Here is a 12,022-nt window from a genome sequence, read left to right as displayed (position 1 = left end):
TCTTATTTTAACAAAGCAAAGTCACCTATACGGCACCTTTAACCATATTGCTGATTTGATCAACGATGTTGATTGATCTTTCAAACATACTGTCGTCGGTTTAGCAGCTTGTACAAGAAAGCCTCTTGCAAGTTGTTACTAAAAAGCACAAAATAAATACATGTTTTATTATGTAAACTAAGTTAAATAGTGACTGTGTGAAGGTCTCCACACATCGAGACACGCCGGCTGCTTAAGTCGCCGACACCGATGTCGCAAGAAATGTCAAACAACGGCCGACATATCGGACCAAACCCGGGGTGTGGCTCCGGTGCCAAGGTGTGACGAGAATAGACCGGCACTTCCAAGTCCTTCTGGTACTTTTTAATGAAGGCACGGTGCATACATACACGGACTCGGTTTAAGCGTTTCAAGTCTTCCTCAGCGTCTAGGCTTGACGCCAAAACGCCTCCGTGTATGCGGTGTATTCGGAATGCCGGCTAATCTTCGTCTTCGTGAGCCGTGCAACCCAGCAAATTGTATTTAAAGGAGTAGTTCACCCAAAAAAAATCGTATTTTCTATCAGTTACACACCCCATGAAGCCTTGAATTCGTGTTTTTTTTTTTCTTTTTTTTTCGCATTCGTAAGCCAATAATTTGATTACCGTCTCCTACCGGCTAATGTATCCGGTAGGAGACACAAAGGAGTGTAACTGATAGAAAATAAGCCACTTTTTGGGTGAACAACTCCTTCAAATAGACGGAGTGCGCTTGTCTTTGTTGGCGCCGAGGTCCTCCGCGGGGCTTACACGTTGATCTTATACGTCCTGCGTCGCCTCCTGCAGGTGCGTCGGAACCACACGCAGTACAGGCAGATCATCACGGTCCAGTAGAGGATGTAGGCGGCGCAGCCGAACACCAGGAACTTGGTCTCCTCCACTTTAGCGTCCGTGAACCAGCCCTCCTGGCTCTCGCGGTACGCCGTGTAGCAGAGCCCGCCCAGCAAGATGGCCGCCCACACCGACAGCGGCAGCAGCGGCATGTAGTTGCCCACCATCTTGCGGCGGCCCGACGTGCCCCAGCTGCTCTTGTTCATGGTGAGGATGGCGAAGTACTTGGCGGGCAGCAGGCTGGTCATGTAGAGGGCGCTGTAATAATAATAATAATAACAATAAACTTTTATTTCTATAGCACCTTTTCATGACATGAAATGCAGCTCAAAGTGCTTTACAGAGCAAGAATACAATTACAATTACAACTAATTTAACTATTTAACAAAGCCTAAAACAACATTAAAACTAGAAAAAGTGCTCCTCGGAGCACAGGTCTCCGCCAGGTCAGGTAGGTTATTGTGGCCTCCTGGTGGCGCTATAATAGGCCATTGTGAAAAGGGTGCCCGTTTCTTCTTAGGCCTTTCACGACAATCGGACACTGCATTCATGATTTGAGGCATTTTGTTCCTAAAATGTGTTTAGCTAAATTAGACCTGCTGGTGGCGCTATAACAGGCCAATGTGAAAGGGGTGGCATTTCTTCCTCAGCCTAGTGGGAATGTGCGTGTAAAATTTCACGGAAATCGCAAGCTGAGTGCATAATTTGAGGCATTTAGTTGAAAACGGAGCAATCCTGCAAACTTTGGAAGCCAGCCTTAGCCAATGAGGATGGAATATGGGAGATCGGACACATCCGTGTTGATCACATGACTATAGAGATACTGTATACCGATTTGCATGACCTTTGGATAAAATCTGTAGGAGTAATATAAAGAAATTGGTTTTGCACAAATCGGCCTCCTGGTGGCGCTATAACAGGCCCATGTGAAAAATTTGGGGCAAATGTTCTGAATTGGCATCCAGGGAGTGTGTGTGCACAGTTTCGCAGCGACCGGGCCAACGGTGCCAGAGATTAGCTGGTGACGGACGGACGGACGGACGGACGGACGGACGGACGGACGGACGGACGGACACACGGACAGGGGGTAAAACATACTCTCTCGCCATGCCTTACGGCCTGGCGGAGACAATAATAGCAAAAGGCAGTAAATCAGGCAAAACAGTGAGGACATGGATAACAACACAGAGATTTAAGAATCAACCAACAAATCTACTAAAAGCAAGAGTGAAGAAGTAGGTGTTGAGCTGTGCTTTAAAGCTATCCACAGAGGCTGCCTTTTACACCTAATACGGTGTAATGGGAGTTTATTCCACGCCGTCGGCCCATAGAAACAGAATGCTGATTCACCGTGTTCTTTATACATGTAATTGTAGCCGTGTTGATTTCGTCGACTAAAACTATGGAGAAAAAATGTTCGTCGCCTTCCTTTTTTCACTGACGAATACTAAATAAAAAAACGAAATAAAAACTACGTTATGATGACTAAAACCAAGACTAAATATATTGACAATTTCTTCAACAAATAAAAACTAGACTATAATGTTAGGGAGGGATCTAGTGGAGAAGAGATCCAGTAGAACTACAAGACCAGTCGTTTTATGTTCGGTTGCGCTCGGGTGTTGTGCTCTGAAAATAGCCGATCTTACAAGCTAACAACGGGTCGCGCTGCGACGCGTTGTGGGCTTGCATTGTAGGCACCTCGAGCAGGTCAGCACTTGAAGACCTGAGGGGGGGCGAGGGGGGGGGGGGCGGTTTGGAACGTACCTGTAGAGCGACATGAACACCATGATGAGGTCGCGGCGCAGCACGCAGGCGTACGCCGCCTTGACCAGGCCGATGAGCTGGATGCAGCACAGCACCCACAGGATGTCCCACAGGGTGCCGCACCAGAACAGCTGCACCATGGTGGCGGTGACGAAGAAGGGGAACACGCCCGACACGATGGACTCGTAGGTCATCCACAGGTGGTGCTTGTGCCACCACATGGCGTTGTACAGCCACTCGCGGAAGTAGGACTTGGTCCAGCGGGTCTGCTGGCTGAGCCAGCGCAGGAAGCCACCGGGCGTCTCCGTGTAGCACTTGGAGTGGGCCGTGTATCTGAGAAAAACGTAAACAAAGACGATGGATGGATGGGAACCTTTGGACGTTTTCTATTATAAGAAATCTTAACGTTTTAGTTGATGATTGATTGTCAAATAATCAAATAATTGGGATTAAAGGACTACAGTAGTTCAACCCAAACAATTACTTATTTTCATTCAAGTACACACCATTGAATTCAATGCGTTTTTTGTTTTTTTTTGTCGCATTCCTAAGCCAATAATTAGATGACCGGGTGTGTATCCGGTAGGAGACACAAAGAGTCTACTTTATTGTGTCTCCTACCAGATACATTAGTATCTTTCCGCCGGTAATCAAATTATTGTCTTAGGAATGGGTGAAATACAAAAGAATCACCTTGAATTCAATGCTTCATGATGGGGTGTGTAATTGATATGAAATAAGTAATTTGTTGGGTAAACTGCTCCCTTAATTATAGTTACATATATATTATATATATATAATATAAATTGAACAAAGACGATGGATCGATGGGAACCTTTGGACGTTTTCTATTATAAGAAATCTTAACGTTTTAGTTGATGATTGATTGTCAAATAATCAAATAATTGGGATTAAAGGATTACAGTAGTTCACCCCAAACAATTACTTATTTTCATTCAAGTTTTTTTTTTTGTCGCATTCCTAAGCCAATAATTAGATGACCGGGTGTGTATCCGGTAGGAGACACAAAGAGTCTACTTTATTGTGTCTCCTACCAGATACATTAGTATCTTTCCGCCGGTAATCAAATTATTGTCTTAGGAATGGGTGAAATACGAAAAAATATCCTTGAATTCAATGCTTCATGATGGGGTGTGTAATTGATATAAAATAAGTAATTTTTTGGGTGAACTACTCCTTTAATGTTATATAAATTAGTTTGACTCGGTTCTACAGATACAATTTTTGAAAATAGCCGATCTACAAGCTCATAAGCGTTGTGAGCTTGTAGATCTGCTATTTTCAAAATGTTTGCCTCTTTTTTATATTATTGGACAATTTGGCCAATGGTTGACCAGTTAGTTTGTTGATAATTGATGATTTTATTGCAATAATGGTATTTTTCTTTGCTGTCTTATTTTAGGTATTAAAAAAGTCTTAAAATGTCAAAGTCCTTAAATTGTCCACTTTACTGTCATCTGGGCCTGGGGACCCCCCCAAAACCCCCCAAAAAAACCCATGGGGGTCCCGACCCACAGGTTGAGAACCACTGATTTAGCGGACTATACAAAACAACTGCAGTTTTAGCTGAAGTTGGTCGATCTGCGATCGGGGCCGATTACATAACGAGAACAGTGACAGTGCCTATAGCTGTGTCACCGATGGCAGTGTTCCGCCGTAGGGTAATTTTAGCTCCTAGCTGCTACCTACTTGGTGGCGTAGCCCATGCTCAGCATGCGGTTGGTGAGGTGTCTGTCATCGCCGAAGGTGCAGTGAGTTCCCAGGAACTTCTGGTTGTACCAGGACTCCAGAAACTGCTGAAGCAGGTCATTTCTGTACAGACCTGCAGAGGCAAGCAACAAAATGACACAGAGTTATACAATCCATCTGCCAGCCGATGTGACATCACTGACTATAGATATGTTTTTAAATGTGTTACACAGTATTTACATTTTTCTTAGGAGATTTATTTTTGGCATTTTTTTTTAGGGGCCACGTCGTCCACAGGAAGCATTTTTTTTGTAACGCTTTGGATATCATGTGGACTCTCTCCTTTCTCTGTGGTTTGCCCAGGTGGGTGTGGTTTTGAGGCTAGTGTTTGTGAGGTTAGGGTTAAGGTTAGGTTTAGGCAAAGTGTTTGTAAGGTTATTGTTAGGGTTAAGGTTAGGTTTAAGCATAGTGTTTGTGAGGTTAGGTTTAGGTTTAGGCATAATGTTTGTGAGGTTAAGGTTAGGTTTAGGCATAGTGTTTGTGAGGTTAGGTTTAGGTTAAGGCATAATGTTTGTGAGGTTAAGGTTAGGTTTAGGTTTAGGCATAATGTTTGTGAGGTTAAGGTTAGGTTTAGGTTTAGGCATAATGTTTGTGAGGTTAAGGTTAGGTTTAGGCATATTGTTTGTGAGGTTAAGGTTAGGTTTAGGCATATTGTTTGTGAGGTTAAGGTTAGGTTTAGGCATATTGTTTGTGAGGTTAAGGTTAGGTTTAGGCATAGTGTTTGTGAGGTTAGGGTTAGGTTTAGGCATAGTGTTTGTGAGGTTAAGGTTAGGTTTAGGCATAGTGTTTGTGAGGTTAGGTTTAGGTTTAGGCATAGTGTTTGTGAGGTTAGGTTTAGGTTTAGGCATATTGTTTGTGAGGTTAAGGTTAGGTTTAGGCATAGTGTTTGTGAGGTTAGGTTTAGGTTTAGGCATAGTGTTTGTGAGGTTAGGTTTAGGTTTAGCCATAATGTTTGTACGGTTAAGGTTAGGTTTAGGCATATTGTTTGTGAGGTTAAGGTTAGGTTTAGGCATAGTGTTTGAGAGGTTAGGTTTAGGTTTAGGCATAGTGTTTGTGAGGTTAAGGTTAGGTTTAGGCATAGTGTTTGTGAGGTTAAGGTTAGGTTTAGGCATAGTGTTTGTGAGGTTAAGCTTAGGCTTAGGGTTAGGGTTGGGTTAGGGTTTGATAGCTATATTGAGCTTGAAGTGCCCAGGGAACTTCAAGAAATGGCTGCAACGTGATGCTGTACTGCAGGGATCAGGAGCGTTCCATCGCATTTTTTACCATAGAAATACATTTTAAAAATGAAATGTCCCGGAGACACGACCCCATATGCTTTATTTCAGAAAAAAACAAGGGCAGAAAGACAGGAGAGATGTATGCAAGACAAGGGTCCTTCTTCCTCCTTTTACCCAGGGGGTCCACTGACTCACCCAGGGGTCCACTGATGCAGGAGACACAGTTGAAGAAGGACTGGCAGGACCGCTCCACGTTGAAGGCCATCCAGTAGCGCAGGCTGCTCATGAAGCTGACGTAGGACTCCTTCAGGTTGAGGATCATCACGTCTCCTCCCACCGCCCCGAACTTCTGGTCGCTCTCCAGGACCTTCACCAGCTCCAGCGTGGCCATGGGGTCCAGCTTGGTGTCTGAGTCACACACCTACAGAGAGAGAGAGAGAGAGAGAGAGAGAGAGAGAGAGAGAGAGAGAGAGAGAGAGAGAGAGAGAGAGAGAGAGAGAGAGAGAATTACAAAACATACATTAACCACTTTAGCTCTATATAGAATTTGGCTATTTGAAAATAGCAGATCTACAAGCTCACAATGCGTTGCATTGTGAGCTTGTAGATCAATCTTCAAAAGATTTTTCTGCATTTGACAACTTGTGAAATGGGACATACTGCATAATGAGTACTTTCTACTTTTGGCACTTTAAGTACATTTTGATCTTGGACTTGACATCAAGACTTTTGCTTGTAACAGAGTATTTCTACATTGCAGTATTGATACTTTTACGTAAGTAAAAAAAAAATGTGAGTACTTCTACCACCACTGTCAATGAAGCAGTGGTGCTGGTGACCCAGGGGTTTTCCAGAAAACCCAGCTAAATGGGTTAATATAGCACCAAAATCAGTTGAACCACTTTAACTCTATTTTACACTTTGGCTATATTTAAAAATAGACACTGTGCCAGCTCAAAGCTCACGGAGCAATCACGTGAAGATAAGGTTGAAAATGGGTGACGTGCTCTTTGAAATTATTTGTTTTAAATTAAAGTGAATGCGAGCCGTGGCTTAAACAGTCATTTATAGGAACAGAGGTGAGTTGTCACAACGCTTTAAACACGTGGAGATAACGACTTAACCAGGCTTGGAGGACGTTTGAGTCAAAACAAAACTCCTCACAACAAAACTAACTCATTCACAAGTTGTTCTGAGGGACGGAGCTCAGCTTTGTATGTTAATAAACAGTAGCATTGTTATGGTGAATGTTTACTTTTACTTAAAGGGATAGTTCACCCAAAAAATTACCTATTTTCTATCCCCACAAAGCCTCGAATTCATGGAGATTTTGTTGTTTTTGTCACATTCATAAGCCAATACATTTGATTACCAGTGGAATCTCCGCTAGGACACTCAATGGAGACCCCCTAGACCTGCTATTTTCAAACATTTTAGTACTTTTATTTTTGGTACTTTAAGTATATTTTGATACCAATACTTTTGTACTTTTACTCAAGTAGCATTTTGAACACAGGCCTTTTACTTGTAACAGCCTATCTCTACATTGTGGTATTGCTACTTTTACCTAAGTAAAATATCTATACTTTTTCCACCGCGGAGTATCAGTAGAAAAGGTCATAAAATGTGTTATTTTGGAAAGGAAAGTACATTTTAGAATAAATGACAGTACCTGTATGTAGTCTACGGAGGGGCCCAGGGCCTTGAAGGCCGTGTACATCACCTCCCGCTTGCCGCCCCATTTCTGCATGATGCACACGCACTGCTTGGAGCCAATCAGCTGCTCCACCTCCCGGCGCTGGGGATCCTCCCCGAGCATATAGCCAGCGCCGCCGTCCTCCCCGGCCCCGGGAGCTGATGGCAGAGAGGGGAAGGAACTACAAATAAATACATTCTCTCAAGTACTCTACTTACTTATATACAACACTTTATACTTTTTTTGCTCCACTACGATACAATTATTTGACTACGTTTTTGGCAGATTTAGATTATTATTACAAAACATACAGTAACCACTTTAGTCATATTTTATACTTAGGCTATACGAAAATGAGCTTGTAGTCATCAAGTACTTGTAGTCATCAAATATTTGAAAATAGCTGATCTACAAGCTCACAACGCGTCGCATCGCGACACGTTGTGAGCTTGTAGATCGAACTGCTGATTGGCCGAAGGGGTTGTCAGTCAACGGTACTAATCCAGCCCAGCTCCCAAATTGCCCATACAGGCCGCAAACAACGTTTTCCTAGGGAGTTGAAGGCAAAATAAGTGTAGAGGAATATCTTGTGGAGTTTCAGCTACTATGCATCCCAGAAATATATAGCTTATAAGGATTTGTAATGTAAGGAATTTGTAATCTGTAAAGGAAATGTATATGGAAACTAGCCGTTTCACTCAAGATACAATTTCTCTTTCATAACAGATAGCCTACATGTGCACCAGATAATCCCCTACAACAAAACACCAATAGAGTAAAAAAAAAAAAAAAAAAAACGTTTCAGTCATTCAGTCCGACTTCACTGTAGCCTATAGTAGCCTTTTCATAAATGATATTTGTACTTAGGCTGTCGTGAAAGTTTATAATATTTAGAGAAATTTAAAGTTTCAAATACAAAAGTGGTAGTAGGCCTAGTGGTTGTGAATTAGCAAACTGGACATTTAGACTGAATGTTTCCTTTATCCTCATCTTGCACTAATGCACGCAACTGTTTCGCCAGGTTTTATTTTTGTTGTTTCTCATAAGCGTGCATCCGTTGTCCGTCAACACAGCCAGGCTCTCTCCCCACCCGGACCCCCGCCCCCTTGCCTTCAACTCCCTAGGAAAACGCTGTTCACACACAGGCCTGTAGGCCAGACTCCTTCCTGAAATCAAATGCAAATGAAATTTCCGGAGGGAGGGGGGTTTACCAGGCTACATTTTGATACCATTACTTTTGTACTTTTACTCAAGTACATTTTGAATTCCGGACTTTTACTTGCAACAGAGTACTTCTACATTGCAGTTTTGATACTTTTACTTAAGTAAAACATTTGAGTACTTGTTCCTTATAAGTAAAGGTCTGTCCAGCTCACCTTTGAGCCCGGCCTCCTCCGCGGCCTTGACGGGGTCCCAGGTGTGGTAGTTGTTCTTCCAGACTAGGCATCCAGGCTCCTGGTCCTGGAACACCTCCCTGAACATCTCCATCATGTAGCGGTCGTCCTCCGTGTTCCCGTCCACCACCATGATCACACGCAGCAGCTCAGGAGGATACTTCAGGGCCCGGATGGAGCTCAGGCACTCCCTGTATGATATGAGGACATCCAAGAGTTAATTTATTTATATATATATATATATATATATATATATATATATATATATATATATATATATATATATATATATATAGGATGGAGCTCAGGCACTCCCTGTATGATATGATGACATCCAACGTTATAGTTAGAGTTCATTTATCTATATAGGAGTGGTTCTCACAACTTTTTCGTGTCAAGGACCCCCAAAATGATATGTGTTTGGCCGCGGACCCCCCATCTGAAAATGCTTTGTGTCAGGGACCCCCCCAGAAGCAAAGATTTGTGTTAAAAAGAAAAAGCTCATAGCGCGGCACTCAGTGCAAATCTTTGTATATTTTTTATCTCAAATCTTTGCTTCTGGGGGTCCCTGGAACAGCATATTTTGAGATGGGGGTCCGCGACCAAATACATATCATTTTGGGGGTCCTAGACATGAAGAAGTTTGAGAACCACTGATATTATAGCGACATAAAATTAGGATTTAGAAGACATTTGTAGAATCCCCCAGAAGCAAAGATTTGAGTTAAAAATGTCCGATTTAAGAAAATACATAATATTCAAAGATTTGCACAAATGTTCAGGTTTTTTTCCCCTCAAAAATAGCAGATCTACAAGCTCATAGCGCGGCACTCTGTGAGCTTGTAGATCTGCTATTTTTGAATAGCCCAAGAAATCTAAAAATGACACAGGTCTAAAAAGGTTAACTCAAATGTTGTTTCTTTTTTTAGGGTCAATTCTATCGTTGCGTTCTATTGGCTGTGTTTCTTGCCTGAGATAGGCGGGGTCCTCCTGGTAGGCTGAGATGGTGAAGCCCACCGTCTTGGTGAAGGTGCAGGGCTCCTCCAGGGTCTTCATGCGGCGGTGCTCTATGAAGGCGAAGAAGCTCTGCACCAGGACGTGAAGGCCCAGCAGCAGACCGTACACACCGAAGGACACGATGCCGTAGGGCGAGGTGGCCAGCTGGAAACCTGCCATATAATACACAAATAATACACTTATGATACACTTATAATTATAATACACTTATAATACAATTATAATACACATATAATTATAATACACTTATAATACACTTATAATACACATATAATTATAATACACTTATAATACACTTATAATACACTTATAATACACCCTGAAGGACACGATGCCGTATAGGAGGTGGCCAGCTGGAAACCTAAACATAGAACAGTTTATTCAATTTAGGCATTTTAGCAGACGCTAGTATCCAGAGTGACAATAACCCATCTGTGTAATTTTCAGATTTCTTTGGCTATTCAAAAATAGCAGATATATAAGCTCAACAACAATCGAATAGCACCTGCTATTTTTTTTTTTTTTAATCTTGAAAATTTTGAATATTATGTATACGTTTTAAAGCGAACATTTTTAACTCTGATCTTTGCTTCTGGGGGGTCCCTGGTACAACATATTTTGAGATGGGGGTCCGCGGCCAAATACATATCATTTTGGGGGTCCTTGACATGGAAAAGTTGGAGCACCACTGATATAGCAACATACTGGATACTGGATTTGGAAAGCATTTTTAGATATGTATTTGGCCACGGACCCCCATCTCAAAATGTGTTGTTCCAGGGACCCCCCCCCCCCCCCCCCCCCCCAGGAGCAAAGATTTGAGTTACAAATGTTTGCTTAAAAAATATATATATTTATATATATATTCAAAGAGTTTGCAAAATTGTTCACGATTTAAAAAAAATAACAATGGCAGATCTACAAGCTCATAGCGCGGTGCACTCGGTGCCGCGCTATGAGCTTGTAGATCTGCTATTTTTGAATAGCCAAAGAAATCTGAAAATTACACACATGCGTTGCTGGATTGAATGGGATAAGCAGCTTTTGAAAATAGCAGATCTACAAGTTCACAATATGTTGCATTGCATCAGTTTAAGTGGTTAAACTGAATTTGATGCTATATGAACCCTCTCAAGGATCCCTTAGGTAAAACAATGAACCTGCATGGCCTCTATAACGTGGCATCTATCTCTATAAAATCACATAAAAGACCAGTGGTGGAGTACATTTACTTAAGTACTGTACTTAAGTACAATTTTGAGGTATTTGTACTTTACTTGAGTATTTCCAATTTCCAATACTTTTACTTCTACTCCACTACATCTCAGAGGCAAATATTGTACTTTTACTCCACTATATTTACTTGAAAACTTTAGTTACTAGTTACTTTTCAGATATAAATTATGATATAATGAAACATACATTAACCACTTTGAACCTATTTTAAACCTAGGCTATTTGAAAATAGCAGATCTACAAGCTCACAATGCGTCGCATCGCGACGCGTTGTGAGCTTGTAGATCGGCTATTTTCAAATATTTAGTATTTTTACTTTTGGTACTTTAAGTACATTTTGATGCCAATACTTTTGTACTTTTACTCAAGTACATTTTTTATTCTGGACTTTTACTTGTAACAGAGTATTTTTACATCGCAGCATTGGTACTTTTACTTTAAGTAAAGAATTTGAGTACTTTTTCCCCACCACTGTAAAAGACCCTACCTTTGACGTAGGCCCACACCATCACCCCGAGGACCACCAGGGCGAACAGGAAGGTGAAGAAAGCGCGGACCACAGAGCCCAGCTTCTGTAAGAGCGGCTTCAGCTCCATGTCTGTGGCGGCGGTCTGGTATCTGGGGACATGATCAGAATCAGAAGCACTTTTATAGTCACTTCCACACAATACACAGTGCAGGGCATACAGGGGAGCGGAATACCTCCTTCTCCACAACTCACGGTGCTTTTTTTTAAAGCCAACATTTTTTTTTAACTCAATCAATCTGTGCTTCTGGGGGTCCCTGGGACAAAAATATTTTTGAAATACATTATAATTCTGACATGAATTATGAAACGGTTGGAGCACCAGTGATATAGCAACATGCTGTTAGGATTTAGATTTTTTTTTTTTTTTTTTAATATTTGGCCGCAGACCCTCATCTCAAAATATTTGTGAGCTTGTAGATCTGCTATTTTTGGAAGAATCGTGGAAAATGTGTCCAAATCTTTTAATATATATATATATGTTTTAAAGCGATTTTTTTCTGTTCTTCTTGGGGGTCCCTGGAACAGCA

General features: G+C 41.7%; 1 protein-coding gene across 1 annotated transcript; it reads right to left on the bottom strand.

Annotated features, from left to right (window-relative positions):
* Positions 1-784: 784 nt before the first annotated feature.
* Positions 785-11,562, bottom strand: has1 (hyaluronan synthase 1; the record flags this gene model as incomplete). The annotated part of the gene is made up of 8 exons (XM_080427127.1): positions 785-1,127; positions 2,637-2,969; positions 4,347-4,479; positions 5,819-6,044; positions 7,296-7,477; positions 8,696-8,904; positions 9,684-9,882; positions 11,454-11,562. 8 exons carry the CDS (start codon positions 11,560-11,562, stop codon positions 785-787), a joined length of 1,734 nt encoding a protein of 577 aa, XP_080283253.1.
* Between the last annotated feature and the right edge of the window lie 460 nt (positions 11,563-12,022).

This window comes from Gymnoscopelus braueri, assembly GCF_963280865.1.
Source record: "Gymnoscopelus braueri genome assembly, chromosome: 4".
NCBI classification, from domain to species: domain Eukaryota; kingdom Metazoa; phylum Chordata; class Actinopteri; order Myctophiformes; family Myctophidae; genus Gymnoscopelus; species Gymnoscopelus braueri.
Note: the sequence above shows the minus strand (reverse complement) of the source record. Positions and strands in the feature narration are given on the sequence as shown.